Here is a 23,909-nt window from a genome sequence, read left to right as displayed (position 1 = left end):
TGTTAGTATAATTATTAATTGCTTACACAGATATATCAAGGTGATTTTTAAATAGCCTGTCTTTTCTACTGCACTGAAATAAAAACAAAGTTAAAAGATTTTACAAACCAAAATTTAATATGGTGCAATTTTATAGGAATAAACTTAAACTACTCACATGTTTTTACACCAGATAAATGGTAAAAGGAGCTCAAAATTTTTCCACTTTTTGTGGAGATGCAGAAATCATATTCTGTTCCTGCAGTAAGGTTTTCAATTGTTATTTTACCATCACTTTTTAATATGAATGTTGCATTAGGACCTCCTTTACTTGCAACATATATGCCATCAAATACTCCAATATCGGGCACGCGAACAAATAATACCACAGCATTGCTATAAAGCATATAAGGAACTACAATTTGAACAGGCTTGGGTTCTAAAAGAAGAAAAAAAAAAATGCCACATGTGAAATCAGTTGAAAATAAATTCAGTGAAAACCACACAATAAAGCTGAAGAAACTGCCCTGAGAAATATGCTTGCTAACATAACAAAACATATCATTGCTCAGAAACAAGAAACAACCTGATCTTTTTAGGTGTTTAGTACTGGAATCCTAAAAGCATTTGACAAATGATTTAGGAATCAAAGCAAGTTAGCCTTCCAAAGGTATCAGTGAATTACCTTTTCAACCACAACTGCACCAAGAAGGTAAGTCAGGATAGCTGTAAAAATATACAGAAAGGTACATGTGGACAGGGAGATGAGCAGGAGAATGAGATACATTTGATGGATGCACTATTGATTTGTTTCGTTTTCTTCCCTTACAGCTGGCTCTGACAGCTGTGAAAAATCCCATCTAAAACTTTCTGTCATCTGTGTCTTGAATAAGGTATAAAATCTAATCCTATACAAAAAATTCTGAAAAAGACTAAGCATGCTACCCTCTAAAATAGTGTAATAATTCAGAAAAAAATGACAATGCAGTATTTCATGTATCTATAACCTGACAGCTGCAGCCTATATATAACCACATGTATAAGTGAATCATGCCCATTCCTTTCACATATGCAAAAAATGTATGTTGTGCCAAAAGCATTTCAACATCTTGGTAAACTATGACTAACAGGAAAGACCCTTCGATAAACAATGTAAAGCTTTTACCTTTCAGCTACTACTACTTCTAACTCTTAAAATCTTTTCCCAGCACCCTCTCACCAATAGCAGGGTAATTTCTCTCTCATGGTTCACAGAACACCTAATGCATCTCCAGAAATAAAGTCTCTTTCAACCATTCCAATATTTTGTTATTTCACTGAAAATCAATGATTCACTCGATTTCTTCTGTCAGTGGGAACAGGATTCCCTGTTATGGTCCTCATCACAGTTAAACAACATTCAGTGCTACCAATGTGTTACCCAAGGCTGCACCTCTTTGAAAGTTAACAGCATCTGCTTTGCTGTTAACAATTAGGATTGGATCATTACATTTCACATTCTAGTTTTGATCCTTGGCTATGAAGCAACTCAGCTTGATCTATCAAATGTTAGGTGATAGTAATGATAATGAGACTGATGTTGTGTGTATTATATAATATGTAGTTTCCACTGTTAAAAGATATCTTACTTAAAGTGCATTGAATGGTCTTCAGTTCACTCATATTTCCATTATTCACACTTGCCACTGCTATTTCATAAGCCATTCCAGGAATTAGGAGATCAATCTTAAATTCTTCTGTATTGTTTACTAAAAACTTCATAGTGTCACCTATGTCTGCATTAGGTTTCACTTGAATGTAGGATTCCTGACCCTCTTGTGGCAGCTTCCAGTGAAGGATTACACTCTCTTCTTGCACATCCTCTGGGTGAATATAAACAGCTGTAGGTGGACTGACAGCTTGATCAAAGAAAAAGATGTCAGTATAAAACCACAGATCAAACTTACTATCAATTTACAATCACTTCCCAATGATGCCTTTTGGTTTATTTTTTCTTCTGAAAATTTCATGATTTTAAAACTACTGATTCATTTAATTATTTCTTAAAATAGTTTGTAGACAACTATCTGTTACAGGCAGTTTCTGCTTTCTGTTTTCTCATAACAAATAGGGAGTTATTTTACAAGCATACTCCGTTCCATTGGATATATACAGAGTAACAAAGATGACACAATCTGAGTATCTGTGATTAGAAAAATAAATTAATCTGTCTTCACCTACATAATTTGAGACATCATGGTACTGTTTCTACTTTGCTAAAATTAAATATACAAACCATAAATATTTATGATTATGAATATTTATTCCCTTCTTTAGCACGTATTAATGTGCTGTAAGTAAGTGAATAAATAAATAATGGGATAGGTACATTCACTCTTTCAGAAGGTTCTGAAAGTTAGAATTAGTAAACAGAGAATATAGAAAAGAATTCCCCGACTTTCCCCCAATATATCCCAACAAACCGCAACTGTACATAGCCTTAAAAATACTTTTGTGCCTTGTATTTTCAATTTAAACTCTGTCTAGTGAAATAAAATCTCCAGAAAATGGATACATCACCTGTTGTGACTAATACAGGCTTCTCATGGCAGCTTAGAGTTCCTTTTTCTGCTACATTCTGTAAATATACCTGATACTGATGATAAGGTTTTATATTTCCTATTACTATTGAAGCCTTGCTTTTTTCAACTAGTAACTGTTCCCAGATGTTGGTTTCAGTATCCAAAATATTGACGAGGTAGTAATGAAAAGCAGTGCTAGATGAATGCTGTGGAGGCTTCCACTTTAAATGTATTTCTGCAGATGAAACATATGTAGCTTCTAACTTCTGGGAGTGCAGTGGTCCTATTGAATAAGATTAGGAATAGAAATAAGATAATAGCTTCTGATAGCTTTTACCAATAACTAATTTTTTTTCAAATACAGCCTGAAAAGCTAACACTACACACTTACTTACATAAATGCTAAATAGTATTAAAGCAAATCAAACAAAGCAACTTTGACTGTATATCTAATATTGATAACGCAGGGGAATATTCTCACTAATTGAGGTTTTCTGAATCACCCAGCTCTTTACGTAGAACTCAGTCTCCTCACTTAGGTCCTCTCCCTTAAGTCAGATCAGAAACATCATCTAAGACAAATGGTATGAATTACCCATGTTGGTTAAAACCTGGTCCTAATGAATTAAATGGCAAAATCTACAGAATTTCAGAAAATGTAAGTGTTCAATGCACGCTGTTTTTATCAGTAATTTTAAAACAGTTCTTCATTATGTCTCCTACACCTCTTCCAACAATTCAGTCACCAGTCTAATAATTAGTAAATCGTCCTATTTTTCCTTGCCTAGACAATCATGTTTCTGTAGATAGCAATGTTGCAGCGGAAAAGCTGATTCCTGAGGAAAAACACATATATACTTCTCATAGGAGAAAGCAGGAATATCTTTCCTCCATTATAGAGGTAACTTGCATTACAAGGTCTTACATGTGGAAAACAAACCATCAGATTAGGGAGCAGAGAAGCTGGTAAGCGCAGGAGATGGGAGGACTTTCAAGTGCACTGAAGCAGCACAGGGGAAAAAGTGAACTGTACAAAACCTACTTGCTGGGGAAAAGGAACAGTTCTTTCCCCTAAAGAAAACTCTGTATTTTGTTCTGACTTTAAGAACATGGATCTCTGTCTCATATTTGGACTGCCTTGCCAGAATTGGTAAAAATGTTAGGGCAGTATGTTTTCTTTAACTTTTGCAAATCTGAATATTTTCCCAGTACCACAGAAACAGTAACCTGAAGAAAATCTGTACCTAAAATTGTGTCCATCAAGTAATTTTTCCTTGAGGACATGTCCATTTGATTACCTTTAGATGCAAAGGTATTTTTCATCTCTAGCAACTGGTAGGATTCATTTGGCTTCATTCAGCTAGATTTTACTAGAACACAAGTTAGTAGTTTCATGAATTTTTCTTATGCCATACTGCATCATGAAGTGGGTGAAAACACAATGTATTTTTAAACCATGAAGATTGTCTTAATTTTTACTGCAGATATATAGGGATATCTCTGTTAATTCCAACAAAATCTTTTACTTCAGATTGGAATGTATGCTTTTGCATTTCATCAGCATGGCCAAAAAATCCTACTGCTACTCTGACATCCGGCTTTCCCTTTGGACATCAGTAGGAATTCTGTGAGTAAAATTATGGTAAGAATAAGCTTTTAAAATATACTTCACAGAAACAGAATTTATAGCTGGCTTTCTGTTTGTGGCTACTGAAAACTCCTGAGTTTTTCCTCATCAATCTCAATAAAGCATTTTAGCAGAAAAGCAAAATGAAGACGTTGGAATCCACTATACCAACCGGTCAATGCTGGATTCAGAATTCATGTTCAGAGTTATTTATATTTTCAGACAAAATATCAACAAAAGGAATAGCTTAATTAAAGGAAAAAAAAAAGTGTATGATTATCTGGTTATTACTGCTATTTATTTTTGTAACTTACTTGTTTCTACCTTCAGAATTGGACTTAAGATAGCCTGTGCCCCTTCTGGGTTCCTTGCTGCTAATAAAAAACTATAGCAAAGGCCAGGAGACAAGTGCGTAATTTTTGTTTGAGTTGTATTCACAGGCAAGCTCAGAATGTATGGTTTCCACTGATCAAAATAGTACTTAATTATAAGTACAAAGCCTGACTTAAGCCATATGTCCATATCACTCCACATGAATACGGCTTCAGTTGTCTTGACATCAAGCACACTAAATGTGAAGTTTTCTGGTACCAGGGGTACTGAAAAAGAATACCAAAAATGAAAAAATCATTGAAAATCGTGAACATTTTTTTCTTCTTATATATGTATCTTCAAAGATAAACATAATCGGGGGAAGGCTTTTAAAAATAAATACAAAAGGTTGGAAGAAATATAGTTACATTCATATTCACAAATATATGGGAGCTGTATATAGCAGAAAAATCCTGTGAGGAAATAGTCTGGACCAGTGGGATCTCTCTGAAGGGCATAGCAGTCAGTTTCATTTTCTGGTATCATTGACAAAGTTGAGATACCAGCCTTTAGAAGATAAGGAGATCCATCTGTCCACGAGAGCTGACCTTCTTCCTACATTGAAAAAAATAAAACAAAAACTCCATGTATTTTTACATTATATTGAGGAATTATTAAGGCTCTTGTCATTGCAAGCATATCTCCTAAACATCCCAAATTTACATACTTCATTTATACAAATTCATTATATAGGAATGTTTTGAATGAAATCAATATTTCAGTGTAAAATTCTATCTCTCTACTACAATAGGTTACAAGATAATAATATAATATAATAAAAGCCACGTAAGACTAATGTAGAGTGTTTGTTCATTACGAACAAGCCTTTAAATATCACTATTAATCAAATAATCTAATAATCATGGATGGATAATTTCCTAAAAATGTTATTCACTTAAAAAAAAATCATTCAGTCAAAAATATTCATAAATTCAGTCTGAAACCAAAAATAGTTTAGCTGAAAAAAATCCAGGGCCAGATTCACAATTAGATGAGGAAATGCTATCTTTTCCCCTTCCTCCTATTTGCCAGTAGCTCAGCAGTTAGGACACTCACTCACACCTGCTTCTCGAACCACAAACCTAGACAGGTTTGTGTTTCCTCAGTTTGCATGTTATCTCACTCTGACTTGTTTATGTAGCCCCATTAAGTTATTTAACAGCATCTGCAAAAAAGAAATTTTCTGTCTATGACATGTTTACCACTTACCTCCTGCCCTTACGAATAAAATTAAATTTCAGAGTGTAGATTTTCCAAACTGAAAAACAGTGGCTTCCTCCCAACCTTCTGATACCACAAAAGAAGTTTTCATTAAGCCTAATCACAGGAAAACTGGATCCCACATTTCTGGCAGAGTGCCTCCATCTTTCTGAAAGCTTTCCCAATATTTTTATTTATCTCCGTAGCTGTTCCCGAATCACATACCACACCACAGTGAGTCATTTAATAACAGCAGAGCTGGCATTAAGAACACTCATATCCCAAATATGAAGAAGAGGAAACTTTTTACAGGAAATAGCTTGCTCCAATCCCTTCTTCCACTGGCCTATGCAGCATTCATCCATACTGGACAGACCTTGCTAAGCTCAACACTCAACATTCCAGACCTGCATCAAAACCGAGAAAGCCAACCCCAGACTTTGATATCCATAGAAAATAACACACACATAGAATGAGATTTAAAATCTGGTAATGCAGCACCACCTACAGGCGAAACAATATCCCTGTGAAGTACACACAAAAAAAGAAAAATAGATTATGTATAAATTAGCCTTTCTTTCCCTGCTATGGTCTGCTAAATATTTTCAGTATTTCTAAATAGGAAGAAATAATGATTCCTCTTATAACTACTAATAACTATACAACCAACCAATTTACTGTGTAGCATATTTTTATTCCAAAGAATTGGGATCTATATATCAAAATTTTCCTGCTTCCATATACGTAATAGCAAAGAAAATAAAGTAGACTGACCTTTAGATCATTAAGACCTGTCCACAACATGATTATTTGACTAATTGTCTGGAGATAAGACAAAAGAAAACCATGTTCTTCTTCACTCCCTATGTCAAGAAGATGCGCTCCTCGTGAAGATGTTTCACAGATTCGTTGTGCCACCTTCCATGGCTTGCTCTCCTTACCCATTCGATAGCAGCTGCTTTGGAATGCCACCCACCCTCGGGAACAGGTGCCTATAGGTGAACAAGGACAGGATTTTAAAGATATTCTGTACCATTTATGGCAGTGGTACACTTTAAGATTTTTTATGATTACACAGACATTTTGATGATGATAGCATTTAATTCATGATTGCAAACCCCCTAAAATTCAGTATTTATGAATCAACCCTCCTTCAAAATCCTGAGTGTCTTAAAAAATCTGATTGACTGAATTAAAAGAGTACCAACTACAACCCACTGAAGCAAAAAAAAGATATCCATTAATTTTTATCCTACTCAAGGAAAAAAATAATTCTTTAAGCTTAGTTTCTGATGGTTCCTTTTTTAAATTTTAAATTTGAAGTTAACAGATGGTTTGTTTTTAATAGTTTCCTGAGTTTAGGAGAATTATTATTTCATTAAATTTGAGCTTATATCAACCCTTCTTTTGTGTTCGTAATTTTAAAGATTTTAAGTTGCATTATCAGAGTAGCACATTTAAAGGAATGAAGTTACACAATCAAGACATAACTTTCTCAGAATCCGGCCTCCTTCAAAGCACTTCTAACAAAACAGCATAGCTAGGTTAGCCACTCAGCAGTACAAAACCATCACTTTAAACACTCGCAAAAAGTGTTCCAAATCCTTACCAAATTCAGGATTTTCCCTGCCTTTTCATTGAAACTATATAGCAAATTCAATCCATATACTCAAATAATTACAATGCCAAACCTCAATGTTCACTTGACTCTATTTTAGACTGCAAAAAATGTAGTTAGCTTAAAATATTTGCACATACAAATCTGAATCCTTGCTCCCCACAATATTAAGAAATATTAATTAGGAATTAATTAATTAGAAACCTTCCTATGTCATTAACATTCCATTTCTTTCAGCTTTCTAGAAATGAAACAATCCACATTTTTTAAGAACTGTAAAATGGAATACAGGCTTTTTATAATTTACTCTTAACTCTTCTAGAAAATATGCAGTGCTTCCTCGCATTCACTGTGACTACAACAAACTCTAATATATACCTGTTTCAGCTTGAACATCCAGTGATTGAGACACATTTATAAAATCCAGATGTAATTGTTTAAATATAAACTTAAATGTATATAAGGTGGCAGGTGTCAAATTACTCCATACAAAGAATCCACTGGGTCTTTTTACAATCTGAGAAGTATCATTCAGTGAAACGGAAACTGAAAATTCTTTGGTCATTGTACTCCAATTAAAAGACACAGTAGTAGCTGTCACAAATGTTTTGATGTCATTTTCTGAAATTCCACCTAGTAGACCAAAAAAAAAAAAAAAAACCACAACTGTCTTTACCACAACAGAATAATTAGCTCATCATTTTATTGCATTAATTTTTTTTTTTTTTCTTTTAAAAGTGATGAGGGACACACACAGCAGGGAAAGAAAGGTAGTGTGAAAACAGAAAATATCTTACTGAGCAATTAAGAAAGTCATGCTCTTTTTTATCGTCATGGTATATAAACTTACGTCTAAAGCAACCAGAAATAAAAGTTAAGTGCACAGTTTAAGGAGTGTTTAACTGTAAAAGCACACACTTTGCTAGAATATCAGTTAAGTAATAGATGTCAAGTACAGTAACACATTAGTAGCATAACCATGAATTATTTCCTGTAGCTTGCTAAATGTACTAACTTTCAGCAGAGTCAATGGCTGCTGCAATATTTTCAACTTACTACATATTTTTCCCAATTACGTTGTTTGTGTTCAGATCCTAGACTGTATTCCAAAGCAAGTATGAGCTTGTAATGTGCACAATGGTAATGCTACACACTATTTTAAAGCAATTAGCAAAAATAAGATTAGAAAGCCCTTTCATTCTAGTAATCGGTGGGACTTGTGATCCTGAACAAATTTACAGCTATAAATGACATTTTTGTAAGTTCAGTGGCTAGACTCACAAATTCTTATACTAAAAGTCTGCCCCATTTACTCACAATCTTCAAGCTACTCATTAACCCTTTTTAAAGTGTTGTCATGAAGCGGTAACAAAAATATTTAACTAATATATTTAATTTATAGAAGACAAACAATCACAACCCCACGTTGATATGAAATTGCCAGGCTTTAAGTAACTTTCTCAGTGGTCCTCTTCTCCTAGAATTACTGTAGTACAGCAAAGCCTGTAACATTTAAAAATCTCCCAAACTTTTACATCAGTCCCATACTGCAGAATTGTTACACTAACCAAACCAGTTATATAAAATTATTCCTTCTACTCTTCATGGTTGAAAACATACATTGATGCAAAGTTTCTAAATACATGAGTAAGCTCAGGATTTCAACCCCTACTTCTTTAATCTTCAGTATTAGACTAACTGTAATAATACCAAAATATTTTTGTGCTACACTACTTACGTGTCTTAAATGATTTTACACTCATGATTCGGCCATTTTTTAGGGATTCTATTGTAATATCATACTTCTTATTTTCCTCAAGCAGAACTGTAGTACTGACAGGTTTCTGGTCAACTTTAGAAATGTTTCTTACATTCTGCAAGTTAAAAGAATTTCTGGATATAGTGAAAGTAATAAAAATACAATTCATAGATGACCTATGAAGTTTTTAAAAGTGTAACTTGTATTGCAGCATGCCAAACTTAAGGCTGCACTTAAACTGCAAAATACCCAATGCATTTTAAACAAAACCTTTTAGAAATCAAACTATTAACAAACACCTTCATATTAAAATCCCCATATTGTCTTTAAGTTCTAGAATATCCTGTGCTAAAAACAAGAACAATGCCCTCCCACAAAGATCTGGAGGTAGTGTCTGTGCCTCTCCTGGAGAAGTTAGACGACTCCTTCAAACCACAGCACTTTGAAGAACTTGCAGTCTTAACTTTGAACATATGCCTATCTATCCTTATTCAAGCAGGATACCCAAGGGTCTTTCAAGTCCCAGTGCACTCTGTAAGACTGCACAGAAATGACACGAATTACAGAATTCAGTATAATTTTCCCAAACTTTCCCTTTATTTGCTATTTTACATTATTGGGTTTTTTAAACAAACAAACACACAATGTTATTAACTACTGGTATGTACAGCTTAAATACGTTTGGAATTACTTATCGCTTAGATTGATGAAATTTACTTTTTGACTGAAAGCATCTGCACACTGGTATGTTACAAGATAATAGTCTGGATCCTCTCCTTTGGGCAGTTCAGTCCACTCCATCAAAACTACTCTAGCAGGCTTTTTCACTTGGTCACAGTCTAGACTCTCCGAACCCTGTAACAGAAACATACATGAATGCAACTTAGTAGGAAATGCAGAAAATGTACCTCTAACTAAGTAATTAAATTCTGTCAATTTTAACTACTTTTACCTAGAACTTGTCAGCTAGCAACAGTTTTTATATGGACCAGTGTTACCAGCCCTACTGCATGACACACAGAGGCATCATAATGTTTTTACAAGTTCTGCAGGTACAGGATCTATTTTTCTTTCTTTCTCCAGAGGTGACCAAACCATGTCAGCTGACCCAAACATGCCCGACTAGGAAAAGAGAAATCTGCCATCATTTTAGAAACGAGGTCAGAGATTTCACTTGCAAGGTACATATTGCGATCACAGTTAGCAGTCAGTCAGGAATTGGAGATCTCAGTCCTATTCTCACATTACTTGGTAAAGCCTTTAGTGGCATCGGTTTTACAACTTCCGAATATCTCAGAATAAGAAACAGCAATGTTCAAGAGGTAAAGAAATACTTTATTAAACACCTCCCTACCAATCCAATTTAGACATGGCAGTACAAACTTCGTTCAGTGTTTCAACTTCTTACAAAGGTTAACTTATTCTAGACACAAGTCTTCTGTATTTTTGACACTACCTTTTTAATAACTGTACCTGCTTTTGAGGCACTTCGGCTTAGCTGTTTAGAGAAGCAGGTTCTCTCTATGTTTGAATTTCATTTGGAACCAGACACTTACGGGTTGCTTCTGTTTAACAAGATATAAACCTGAATCACACCTCTAAAATTCAGAGAAATTTGGGCATGTGATGCCAATCCCTATCACATAACATTTATTAAAAGATTGCAGTTCTGGCTTTTAAGTTCCATTTTTATTTTCTTTATTAATTGGGATGACAAATAAATGTCATCACGTAGCAACGAACTCAAAATGTAGTTCAAAAAACAAACCAAAACAAAAATGAAGGCAGGAATAGAAACCCTAGTACACTAAAATAAAAGTTAGAATTTTTATTATTGTATTACATTGCGTTGTCCTGTAGAGCAATCTATTGCACACACACACTCAAAAAAAGAGAAAACACTCAGCTCTTTCCTATTTGTTAACACAACATACTCTTGGACTCAGTTTGGTTTAAGGTAAACTAATGACAAACTAACATAACTATAAATCTATCAAGATCTTAATGTTCAGAGTTTAGATCACACTTTCTAAAGTATAAACTTTATGAAGTTTATAAAGCCTTTAATCTATATAAACATTTTATAAGATGGTACATACCCCCTCTTGGAAGATCCTGAATTGACCTACTAGACTAAAATTGATGGCATACACAAAAGTGTTTAAGGGTATTAGAAGTTTCCAGTAAAAGTAGCAGGCTTTTAATTGATGGGTGCATAGCTGGCTTGTGTTCCCTGAAAACAACCTAGTCGAAACAATACAAAGGGTAGGGAAATTTGCTTTTAAAGATAATAAAAAATGTGTATATGCCAATAATAGAATTTAAAAATTTTAATAATTTTCTACTGTCAGCAATATCGTATGCCATTTTACTGTACATACATACTCCTAGACCTAAAAAAAGACCAAAATGCAAGCATACACAGAAATTTTACCATACTTATATCTAATGAGAGGGATTTAGAATCTCCCTTTTTGTTGTCAGCGCCTTGCCACTACTTTTTAGGCCCTTACCCAAAAACTGCAGAAATTTAAAAAAAAAAAAAAAATTAATTGACCACAAAGAGCTATGGTTCAAAGCTATCTTCAGGCTAGCTGCACACCAGCCAGGAGACCTAAACAACAAACAATTATTGACTTCTGCTATCGACTACTTTTCAACATATGACTCAAGCAAGCTTCTCAATCTGAAAAAGAGGCACTTGAGGGGAAGAACAACAGAGATCTATAAAATCTTAAGTAGCTAGAAGAAGTGAGCAGAGATTGATTTTTCGTTTTCTCTTCAAGTGCAAGAATTCTGAAGGATGTAACGTAGCTGGTATGCTCCAGATTCAAAGCAAACAAAAAGAGGCCGTTCTTCACAAAATAAATAGTTTCTGACAAAGCTTAAAATGAGTACTAAAAATTTCTATGGGCTTCGGGGGAGGCCAGACAAGTTCATAGAAGAGAATTACACTGAAGCTCACAAAATGAACTGCAACTACACCTGTCTCAAGAAGTCCTTAAGCTGCAAATGCTGCTAAACTAACATAGTATAAGTAATTCTCATATTATGCTATTCTTACACTCCTCCCCAAGGATCTGCTTTTTGCCACGGCTTGCGGTATGCCACTGAACTCACTGAAGTTTTTATTTCACCCCATACCACCACCCTTAAGAGCCAGGCAGTCTCAGCTACTCTGCAACTGCCAGGAAACTTCCCTGACTGGGGTGGCTCACAGACTGCTGCATGATGGCTTCCACAAAAAACATTTGTTCTGAAGCTCAAAGCTGGCCAATGCAACCAGACACTATCTGAATATCCTCAAGGAATATACCAGGAGGCTGGGTACCACAGCAGCATTTCATCACCCCAAATACACAGCTCTCTTCTCCAAAGAAATGGAGTGATATTTCTACCGGTATTTGACAGAGCTTTGAAATCACCTTTGCTGCAAAGCACATTAAGCTAAATGTAAAATAAAGACTACATATACAAAAATTAAAGATCGATAAATATGGACAAGGCTACTGCAAAGTGTACTAGAAAAGTAAGCAGAAAAGATACATGTGGTTCTTTCAGTAACAGTCAAATTAAACACAAAGGGCTAACCCACAAATGGCGGTTTTGGATCAGAAAGTAAAATACTTCTTGCAGAAGTACAATTCCTAAAGGTGTAGCCAGAGTATACCTCTGGGTCCCAGAATAACCTTGAATTTCCAGCATCACCATGCATGTCTCTGCAGTGTCCGAAATGTGACAATTTACACAGCAATACAAGCTAGCTTAGGACTTAAAGATGCTGGGGTCTGTTACTTCTTCTGGGGAACAACATTAAAGCAGAAGCAGCAGGCAATAAAACAGATTAAGGATCTCAAAAGAGCTTCCAACAATTTAAATAGAAGGACGACTGGGAATGCCCAGTAGCAATAACCGAGAGCTCCCTGTAACTGCTAGAATGACGAAAAAGCAGTCCAAATCACGAAACAACAATTTGCAACATTCAATTAGAATATCTATCCACCTTCAAAAAAGGGAATATTTTTCTTACCTTAAATAAATATTTTAATAAAATCAGGAGAAGAATTGCTTGATCCATAGAGAAAGAAACGTTATAGTCCCAGTGTCTCTTACGCGTTTGAATCACAACAGCTTCAAAACATAATTAGGTTTAAAATTTTAAGACATAAGAAAAACTAATACATGTATTTATGCTTCACAAAGATACAGCAGCAGCCAATGGTGCACCCAAGATCTGCGTCTTTGCCCTGGCCCTGCCTCTTCCCAGGCCTGATACAAAGTTTCCTGACATCAGCAAAAGGCTGTCCTTTAACTTCACCGAACTAGGGATGTGCCTGTTGTTCATTAGTCAGTTAAAACCCCCTCAGTGTAAAAAATGTCATGTTTTTTTAAGTTTTACTAGCGATTACTGGATGGAAATCCATTGAAATCTGTGTATCCCCTCGCCCTTTCCTCAAGAGACTCAGGCTGTGTTCCGCAGTACACATTTCTAGCAAGCAGCCCCTTTGTCAGTGTTCAAAAAACCAGTTTTCTGTGGTTTCTAAGCACACTCGCAGAACCCATTGATATGTCTTGCTAGGCTATCCAAGAGGCATAAATAAAACAGTGCAAGTTTGTGATGATTTCTGTTAAAATTGCTCATCAAAAGACAGGTGCACACCAGTGTAGCACAGGAACTGCGTGAGCAAGTCTAAAACTGCTTACGGAAAATACAAAATCCCCCTTCTCAATACAAAAGCAGAGCCTATAAATTTCCTAACTCGCACACAATCTACTTATGGGAGGAGTTCTTAGTAATTACAACACGCAATTCCCGGGAGAAATCCTTACAGCACCAGGACGACCCGGGCACGAACAACAGAATGAAGAACCGCCGCCGCTTTCTCCACAGCGCCCCACCGCGGCAGACCCAGACCCTGACGGCCGCCGCAGACACTTTAAAGCACCCCCCCCCGGCGATGGCCGGCCAGCCGGGCGGCGCTGGGGAGGCGCGGGGGACAAGGCTCGCCGCGGGGCCCAGAGCCGGGCAGGCGGCCGCGGGGCAGCCGCCACTTGCTCCCGCCCCACGGGCCCTCCCCGTGAGCGGAGACGACGCCCCCTTCCCCGTAGGAGGGTGGGGGCGAGGCGGCTGCCGCCGCACAGACACTGAGCTGCGGTCGGGCACGCCCTCAGCTCCGGCCGCCTTCCTCTCCCTCTCCTCGCTTTCCCTGTCTCCGCCCTGCACCAGCCGTTTGTTCTGGGCTTTCCCGCCCTTTCCCCTGCTGCCGGGCGGCGGAGGGAGGGGCGGGGAGCGAGGTCCGCTGGGCTGCGGGCAGCGTTGTGTGGCGGGGCTGGAGATGCTGGCTCTCGGGTCCCCTCCGGCCCAGCGGAGCCGTCGCGGGGTTTCAAGCCCGAAGCTTCTCACTTATTTCCCGCTCCCTGAGGAGAAGCAGCTCCGCTCCCGGGGGTCGCCAGGCCGGCGTGAGGGGAAGGGTCGGCGGTGCAGCGCGGCCTGGCCGCCCGCCCGCCCGCTGCCCGCAGTGAGGCCGCGCAGCGGAGCCGCCGAGAGCCCAGCACCGCAAAGACTTCCTTAAAATTAAAAATTGCTGGAATGCTGAGGTAGATGTATATGTATATAGGAAGTCACAGTCAAACTATTCCTGGAAAACTGCCGGGCTGAAAGGAAACACTGGAAGGCAAATGGGGCGTTGAGGGGCTCGGTGCTTTAGGCCGAGTGTGTGAAGAGCTGTTGTGCTTTGTAATGCACAGCTGATCAGCTCCGTTACCCGATTAAAGTGATTTGTTATCCAGCTGGACTGGAATATGGACCCGTCTCAAATTCACTACAGGCAGATGTTCCTGGACTCTTTTTACATGTAATAGCTATGTCTTTGGGGCTTTGTAAATAAGTGCGTGCAAAGCATTAAAGTTGCTCCCAGGGGTAATGGCTTTAATTTGCTGTGAGAAAATGCTTTCCAGCTGGGCATTACAGCGTTTCAGAGTATGTTTGTGGGACGTATTAGTAACAAATACAATCAAATCAACTAGCATGAGGTACTGTGTTGTATCCTTTTAACAGGCATTTTTGCGTTCAAGATTTTACATGAAAAGGATTAAATCAGACTGCTTAGGAATAAAGCTGGTCTCAGAAATAAAGTTGGTCTCAGAACCCATACAGTTGTAGCTCAGTGTGACACCAGTTTCCTCACCCGTGAGTATCCCTACTGTAAAACATGGAGATTAGCCCCAGAGGAGAAATAGACACTGACATTGCCTCACTGTGGAATCACTGTAAAGATCTTCATTTATTTCCTTGGGGCAGCATTCCTCCTTGAGGCAGAATTGCTGATTCTCCTTAGCAAGCTGTTGGCCTCTGTACAGAGGTCACACACAAAGTTACTAGTGCAAGCATCTACAAACAAAGAATACACAAGAATACGTAGCAGTAGGACCACCGATTTTTTTTCCCAAAGGCTACTGAACAAGAATTCGGCTCAGACAAAAACTTTGGGTGACATCCGCCTTTGGCCAGATTTGAAGCAGTGAATTCAGAGGTAAACTTACCTCACTGTAATTCCCAGTGTCTTAACATTCCCCAAATTAACCTTTTAATAGAAAACTAGTTTTCCACCATGCGCTGTGAAATGAAATCAGCTGATAAAAATTGTTTACAATTATTTCCAAAGTAATGATAGAATAAATAAAAATTAGTGCCACTGTAGATACGTACCATAAAAATGAGCAACACCCATTATTTACTGTGTATTTTCTTGGGTGCTATCATCACATATTATTTCTGTCTTGAGATAGTTTCCTGTTCTTCAGTGGGTTGTTCCTCATTTTTCCTAAAACCTGTATCCAGCTGAACTTTGAATTGTGAAATAAGGAATACAGTTTTTAATTAGAGCTTTATTAAGAACTTCTAGTAAACAAGGCAGGCTTAGTTTCACCAGAAAAATACCATTTCAGAGTTTTTATGCTACCCAGGCTCAAAGACAGCTGTAGTAAATCAAAAGCTGCTGCAACCCCTGATCCCAAAACACTGAATCGGTCTCTCTCTGAGAAACACACACACATACAGAGCATACATGGGTGTATCACCTGAATGCTATTTTAGCTATAAATGCCACAAGTTAGCTGCTGCCTATTCAGCTGTTTTACAAAGCAGACGTACTCATTTTGTTTCCAGAGCTCTTTGTAATCACCGAGCACAAAGGGAGGCTTCATTAATGGGGCAATTTTCAAGACAACAGCAGGAGCCCTCTCTTTCTTAACCTTATTAGGCACATTCCACCTTCATTAAACAAACACTCCCCAAAACATAACCACTTTCCTTTTGTTCAGCATTTCTAGTGATTAAGTTTTAACATCACTCGCTATTGGTTTTCTCCAGAATGCAGCATTGGTACAGAAGATCTGTAAGTTCCACCATTCTTCATACAAAAACTACTTGTAAAAGTAGAAACTTTATGTGGAATTATTTTTCAAAATAGGCAAAAAAGGCAGTTCTAAAATGGTCAGTATGTGGCTGCCAAGAACTAGTCAATGAATTGTATTTGCAATTTCTCAAGTTCATTGTTCTTCATCTCTGAATGTGCCCTTCTCCCCTAAACTGTGAGGACTTGTTAATGATAATGGATAGATAATTTTTCAAGTTTCCTTGTTCTATAGGCAGCTTGCATATTCCACTTGATATTTAAAGAATGGTTAGAGAAACAGAAAATTTAGTACACAATGTTACATATAGACCCTCTACATAACCTTTCCTCAATAAAAGCCTTTTTTTCATTTGCATGAATGTTAAGTGCAGAAGTCTATCCTTGAAAGATTATTTACATTCACCTCATGAATGTTATTTGAAAATATATTCCCCAGAATGCTTGGGAGTGTAAAATCCAACCTAATCTAGAGAATACAGTACCCTTATCCCACTGTAACTATAAAAACTTTCTGTTCGTGTTCTGGCCTTCCTGCTGCCCCTCTACAATCACTGTATTGCTATGGTTATGTGTTAGAATTCATTTATGTTTTGTCTCCTGTTCCAGAAGACACATCTGTGGGATTTTTCCGTAGGACATACACCTTTTGGACTCGATGCAACCTAAATGATTCTATGATTACATACATTATTACACCAGCAGCATAACATTAAGGTAACCTGTGGAACAGGATTTGATGGGGCAGAACTTGAAAAAATTAGTTCAAGTCAGTATTTTCCACTGCCACAGTATTCCTGATGGGTACCTACACATTTATTTGGCAGTAAGTTTTTGCACAAAGGTGAACCTCTGTAGTATTTGGAAATTGGATTTGTCCTTTAAATTCTTATAAAAGGAGAGATGGAAGAAGAAGAGATGGAAAGAGCTATGCAGAACCAATGCATAATGAAAAAAAAAAAAATTCCAGGCTCTGTTAGCTGAGTTTATCAGCAGTGCAGAAGGTCAAGAGAAGAAAATTTAATTTCTGTTGGGAAAACAGTGCGAAAGTAAGGTGTGCACTCGGCCCTGCACGCAGATTCTCCCTGGTTCCTCACATTTGCCAGTGGCAGCGTGGGAGTTTGAGAGAGGCATGCATTCCCAGCCTTTCCTTTAGGGGAGTAGAAATTATTTGAGTCTTAGTTGCAGAGGGGGTAGAAAGGAGGGAACTCTGTGGGTATTAAAGCTCCTTTAGTCAATAATGAACAAACTAATTAATTTTGGTATTTAACTAGGTTAGGTTTGAGTTGGAGCAGCTTTCCAAACCAGCTCACAAGATGCCTGTGCAAACAGGGTTCCGCACAATTCGAGGCAGGGGGTTGAGGCAGGAATGAGGAGTTGAAGAGATGAGGAAACCGAGACAGAACCATGAACTGCATCTGCGTTTATATTACAGATGGAGGAAATATTTGGAGCAGAACAGTCCTGCCACTCTGCAGGCTCATTGAAACCTTCTATCCATTGCAAGGCCTGCGGGGTCTAGTTCACATTATGTAAAGCGTACCACATTATGCCACTGTCACCTTCATGGAGGTAATGGGGGTGGGATGGCTGTCCAGAAAATGGTTCACAAGTTTTAATAGATGTTCACTTCTGACCAGGCCAAAGCAGCCTGAATTTGAAGTTTAATTGTAGAATGAAAGGCAATCTTAGGCCATAGCCAGCTCCACTGACGATGTAAGATTTTGCTGTAGGCTTCAGGGAGGATCCTGACACAGTTCCTGTTGATTGTTGCACTTAAAAAACACAAATGGGTAAGTGGGAAAAAGATCTTTTAATACCATTTTTTCTATTACAGGTTATCATTAAGTTAATTTTAACCATAACTGCTTTTAATTTCCAGGTTTGTCTAAGATTTTGCATTATCATTTATCTTTAGTGGCACAGGTAAATTAATTGCATCAATGCTGATTCATTAGCATTCTGCAAAACAATGTTTATTAATTTCTCTTTAATTACAAATACAGTTCTAAATCTTACAAAAGCACATTGCTTATAAAAAGCACAGCTGTTCAATCAAAACACATGAAGTGTTTGGTCATTATATGGAAAAATGCTATCTTGTAGGAGCTTCCTTAAGTAATTTATCAAATGCTAAATTCATTAAGAAGTTTTGGGCCAAACTCTCTTCATGCAAATATAGTACTCCTGTCTCTATGTTAATAAATCAAAAGGCCCTAAGGATGTATTTTTCTTTCAAAAGTTGTCCTTTTAATTTGCTGTATGAGTACACGAACTTTACGGCTATGACTATGATTTAATTTCCATTACTGGCCTGCATGAAAAGTTTCTGTATGCAAATTTCAACAGCTATATCAGGGAATATTTTGGTACTAGGCCCTAGTATTTAACACAAGTTGAAATATCTGCCATACAAATCATAAAAATGTGCAAACAAAGCATATGCTTTCTCAGAACAGCACTGTATTTTGTTCACTAAATGATCACTATTTCTTTATAATGGTTAAATATTTTACTGATGATACAATGGATTGTTCTTTAATTTTCAAACCAATTTACTATTTTTAAGGAGACGGATGAGTAGATGACGTTGTTGTTAGTAAAGACAGATTTCACTGTATATGCTATTTTTCTTTATAAGCCATCAAACTGAATACAGCAAAAGTTTAAAGACTTGTCACACAAAGTAAGTAGCAAAATAGCCTTGGATTTTAAGTTTTTTGAATTTTATATTGCCTATTTTTCATTGTATAAGCCAATGTGATAATCCAGCCTTTTTGTAATTAAATTATGATAGCTTGAAATAAAAACCGTTTGTCAAAAAGTTTTCAGACTTTTAGACAAGATTTTTAATTCTGAAATAATTTCCATGATAAGGAAAATACTGGCCACACTGAGGTCAATGGGAAAACTCCCACTGTCATAATTTAAACCAGTTTCATTCAGCAAGTTTATAAAGCAAAGTAATCTTCTAAAAACAAGCCTAAAATTGTATCCTTAGTTTTTAAGATAAGATTGTGTAGTATGTTTAATAAAAGAGAGAACATATTCAGCTTAAGGTGCTGAATCACGGACATTCACAGCCTGATTGAACATGAATAGCTCACCTAAGCCCTTTGAAACATGTATTTTATCTGGGTGGTTTTTATCCTGGACTCAAAAATTATTAGTCCTAAATTCAGTCAAGAGTCCAAATCTCAATATTTTTTAAAAAAACCAACAATTTTTATGTCATTTATAAAAATATACTGAACACAAATCTTCAATCTGGAAAACAAAGGAAAAAACCCATTATGAATAGTTAAAATGCACAGTATTCTGTTTTTTTAATAAAAATATATATACATATAGAATCTTATTCTACAGCCAGTAGACAGCCAATTTCTTATTTGTGAAAACTAAAAAATGCATATAAAATAGAATCCTTCATATCACAAACAGCTTTTAGATATGTTTAATAAAGGCGCAGAAGCTACAAAAATCAAAAGTACAAAAGCAGATTTACTACAGGTAGTTGCAGAGCACAGTCATGGTGTTTCTCAGTGACTTACAGCGTAAGCAGAGTCCAGTCATTGACAACAGCTTAATCGACAAAAGATAGACCTTTTAGCAAGATAAAAAATGTTTCAGTTGAACCCACTGGTTTTTTAATAAATTAATTCAGTCATTCTCAAAACCCTAATATGCTTCTTTCCCATTTAAACGTGGGGCCAGTGGTGGTTCTTAACTGCAAGTTTCTAAGTAAAAGGAAAAGAACCACTGAGAAATTCTGAACTTTGATAGGTAGCCACAATCCAAAATTTTAAAACACTGGAAACACAGACGTTAACCAGCTTTCAACAGCTCATTGGAAAGCCACTGGGTAGAAATAAATTATGGCTAAATTATACCTTGTTCAAAAGCATTTATATTTTTTTTTCTATACATGCCAATATTTAAAAAGAAAATTTGAAGAACAATGAACAACATAATATTTACTAAATTCGTGAAAAGTTACATTATAAAGCATAATTCAGGACATTTTATTGTTTTTTTTTCCCTGCAGAGTACTATAGCCATCCAAGGTCAAAAAAGAGAGTCTGGTGAAAGGAAACTCATTTTTATTCTTCAGATTAAATTGTATCCACAGTAATGTTCAGTTCCATTGGCATGAGCAGTCTATAGGTTCTTGAATGACATACATAATTTCAGTGCCATTTCCTGAGCAGTGTAGTGGCACAGTCAGATTACGTGTTCCATTTTCTCGACAACATTTACAGAATCTTAAATGGCTGTCAATATTGACATTGAAAATTGTTGCAGATGGGCATTTTCCATCACAAGAAGCCACATTTATCTGTGAGTAAAAGAAGTACTGAAGTTAGATGTCTTAGATTTTGTTATAAAGATACTACATTTCAAATGTCTTTGTGATTAAAACCCATTTTTACATTTGAAAAGGTCTCTGGTCTTAAAAATTATTTTATCTTTGGAAATTATTTCATTCTAAGTATAGACACATTTTTAATAATTTTTTAAATTAAATTTTATTTTTGGTTGTTTAATCATGTATTGTGTCTTAACCTTGAGCAAAACGTTGTGCCGTGGATACCAAAATCGAATCCCTAGTTTACAAATTAGTAACTTCAAAACAGCATAGATAAATTCATGTTCTTTTCATGTTCACTGCTGAAAAGTTAAATTCTTCTAAGCAAAATGAAGGAAAGTCTATCCTTCTGCTTGCAGGTTCAAGAGGAAAAGCATATCAGTGCAAAAGCTTTTCCCTTATTCATACTGCTTGTGACTGAGGGCACACCAATATTAGCTGTGTTATCACTGTAACAAATATATCCAAAAAGTAAATGCAGTAACAAACCAGCAAGGGCAGAGACTGGCTATAAAATTATTTGTGCTCTAGACTTCAGCAGAGCAAAGTTTTCTCTCAGTGTTACATTATGTTAAGAGTCTTCTTAGCTGATACTCTGACAGAAAAGAAATTGATCCTTTTTAATTAAAACTTAAGCAAAGCTGATATGCTGGGAAATTGAGAATGGCCATACTAGATCTAGTTCTTTTTCTGGTAGTTTTAAATCTGATTTCTTATGCAAGTGAGGCATATGAAAGATGCTTTGATCCACTTGCTTGCAAACAGCCTGTGAACAAATGGGCCATATCCAAACAAATTAGACCAAAAGGTTACTCTTACAGCTTTCCTGAAATTTGACAGGGGAAAAAAAAGACCTTGTCCTAAGCACTAATAATCTCAGTTATTAATTAATTAAATGTAGTCATACTCAGCCCTATCCAAAGTCTGACAGCATTAATGTGGCCAAAGAATATTTATGTAGTTCCAAACCAGCCAGAGCAGATACCGCCATTTGACGGGCCAAAATTACGTGATTGAAATAGAGTGCCACGGGTTTTGCAGCGCGGGAGCTGGAGAGGAAAGGAAGTGGAGCTAAGGATATGAATATCTGGAGGTACTTCTGGGTGAAGGGTAAGGGAATCTGGACTGTGGGAAGGGTGGGCAACCATCAAAGAAATGGGGAACAAGAAGATACTGGGGAAGATAAGTAATACGGATGGAGGTGGGATGGGGGTAGGTCTTTTTGGAAGCTGGGTAGAAGGGGAAGGAAAGATAAAGAATCTACAATAGAAAGTCATAAAAAGGAAGGCTTCATTTGTTGTGCCATTTGTGGAATGACCTGGCCAACATTCTCATTGCTGTTCTCTGAACTCTCCCTAGTTCTGCAGCAATGTGGAGGGACCATAACTCCACAGAGCACCCTCGATAGTACTACACCATTGCCTCGTAAGAGACACTAGAATGAGGGTTTTTTTCCACTCCCTATCCTATTCCCTGAATGTCATAACTCTTAGTTAACCTTTCTGTCTGCAGGAGAGCATTTAACAGAGGTTTTCACAGAGCTGGATGCAAGAACAAGGTCCTTTTCAGCTAGCTTAAAAACCTATGAGGTTTGACTAAATCTTTCTTTTTAATAGTCAGTACCATGTCTTTATTTTGTCATATTGCTGTCCCTTAACCTAGGTTGTTGAAGTAACTGTGAAACTCTCCACAGTCTTCTCTCAACTATGGCAAATAACTGTAATTTCATCTACATATTTATACTCCCTTATTACCAACCCTTCTTCTAAAAATAAATAAATACACCACACACTCTTAGTTCTACTATTAAACTTTGGGCATGTCACTGTTGACCTTCTATCAGGGTGGAAATTAACCTGCTCAGCTTTCAATCTGTGATGATATTTTCATTCTTCCCTTATGACTGTTTAGGTTCTTCAACAGAATCCTACCAGAGGCCTTTTGGAAGTCTCGAGATACTGCGTCGTTTGCTTGTCCTTTAAGTGCTACATGAAAAGCACATTTGCTGCTCAGACATGTCCTGGGTTTTGCAGATGAGGCTACACCAAAGCTGAGAAATAAGTTGTCTTAAGCAGACCCATAAATAAATAGGATCATGAATTTATGATACGGAGACACATGGTATGTGGAGGAGAAGACAAGAGAGTAAAGGTCTTCAAAGAGGAATGCAGTAGTGTTTCTGTCACACCCTAAGTGGAAGCGTTTCTACTCCTCTTGTAGAGGGGGATGTTATTTCATGGTGAAGGGTTCAATGCCTTTGTTAGCTAAAAGCAATTATGCTGTGTACCTTTCATTTGAACCCAGATGTTTTTCCAGGTAGGAGGGCTCAGTCTTTCAGCCATAGGAACAGCTAATTTTACTCCATTTATGAGTAGGGTGACATTCCTAGGGTCAAAGGTTTGCTTTTGAGAAGATAGCATTTTTGTTGCTTTTTGATAGCTATAACCCACTTCTTAATACCTAATTTGGTATGCCATAGGCCCAGCATCAAACATAGGCCTTTTATGCTTACCGGGCTTTGACTTATACAGTCGTTTTTTCTTATGGTTGTCCTGATTGTCATTTTCTGGCAAATCCTTTCTTCCTTTTTGCCTGATAAAATACAGAAAATGCATACTGAATCAATACACTTTTTGTACTGTATTTGTTACTAAAAATTGAAACTATTAAAATAATTTTAATAATTATACTTTGTTTTCATTAATGTACACACTGAAACTATTACTTCCATAATTAAATAATTTTTTAGAAAAAAAAATCTCACATATTAATGAATACTTCCTCTGCAGAATTCTCGATTTTATAGCTGGCACATATGAAGCATCAATTGGACCATTAAGCTATACAGATTTTATAAATATTAAAATATTAATATGATTTTAAATTGCACATATGGCAAGACAAATATAAGGAATTAGAAATAAGATGTTTCAAGTAATTTTGAATAGTATTAGAATTCATTCTGTTTTAATAGGAATACAGAATGCAAATAAGATTTTGATTCTGCATTTT

At 36.7% G+C, this 23,909-nt stretch overlaps 1 protein-coding gene across 1 annotated transcript in view; it reads right to left on the bottom strand.

Moving 5' to 3' along the window:
* Positions 1–20,641: 20,641 nt before the first annotated feature.
* OTOGL (otogelin like) overlaps positions 20,642–23,909 on the bottom strand; it is a 95,038-nt gene continuing 91,770 nt past the window's right edge. The window contains exons 58-59 of the mRNA XM_059816155.1: positions 23,410–23,489; positions 20,642–20,867 (exon numbers count right to left, since the gene is read on the bottom strand). Of these exons, the coding sequence (XP_059672138.1) occupies positions 20,667–20,867; positions 23,410–23,489 (281 nt within the window). The 3' untranslated portion in view covers positions 20,642–20,666. The remainder of the gene's footprint in view (positions 20,868–23,409; positions 23,490–23,909) is intronic.

The sequence above is a fragment of the Gavia stellata genome, chromosome 4, assembly GCF_030936135.1.
Source record: "Gavia stellata isolate bGavSte3 chromosome 4, bGavSte3.hap2, whole genome shotgun sequence".
Classification (NCBI taxonomy): Eukaryota; Metazoa; Chordata; class Aves; order Gaviiformes; family Gaviidae; genus Gavia; species Gavia stellata.
This window is presented reverse-complemented; position numbering and strand designations above follow the sequence as displayed.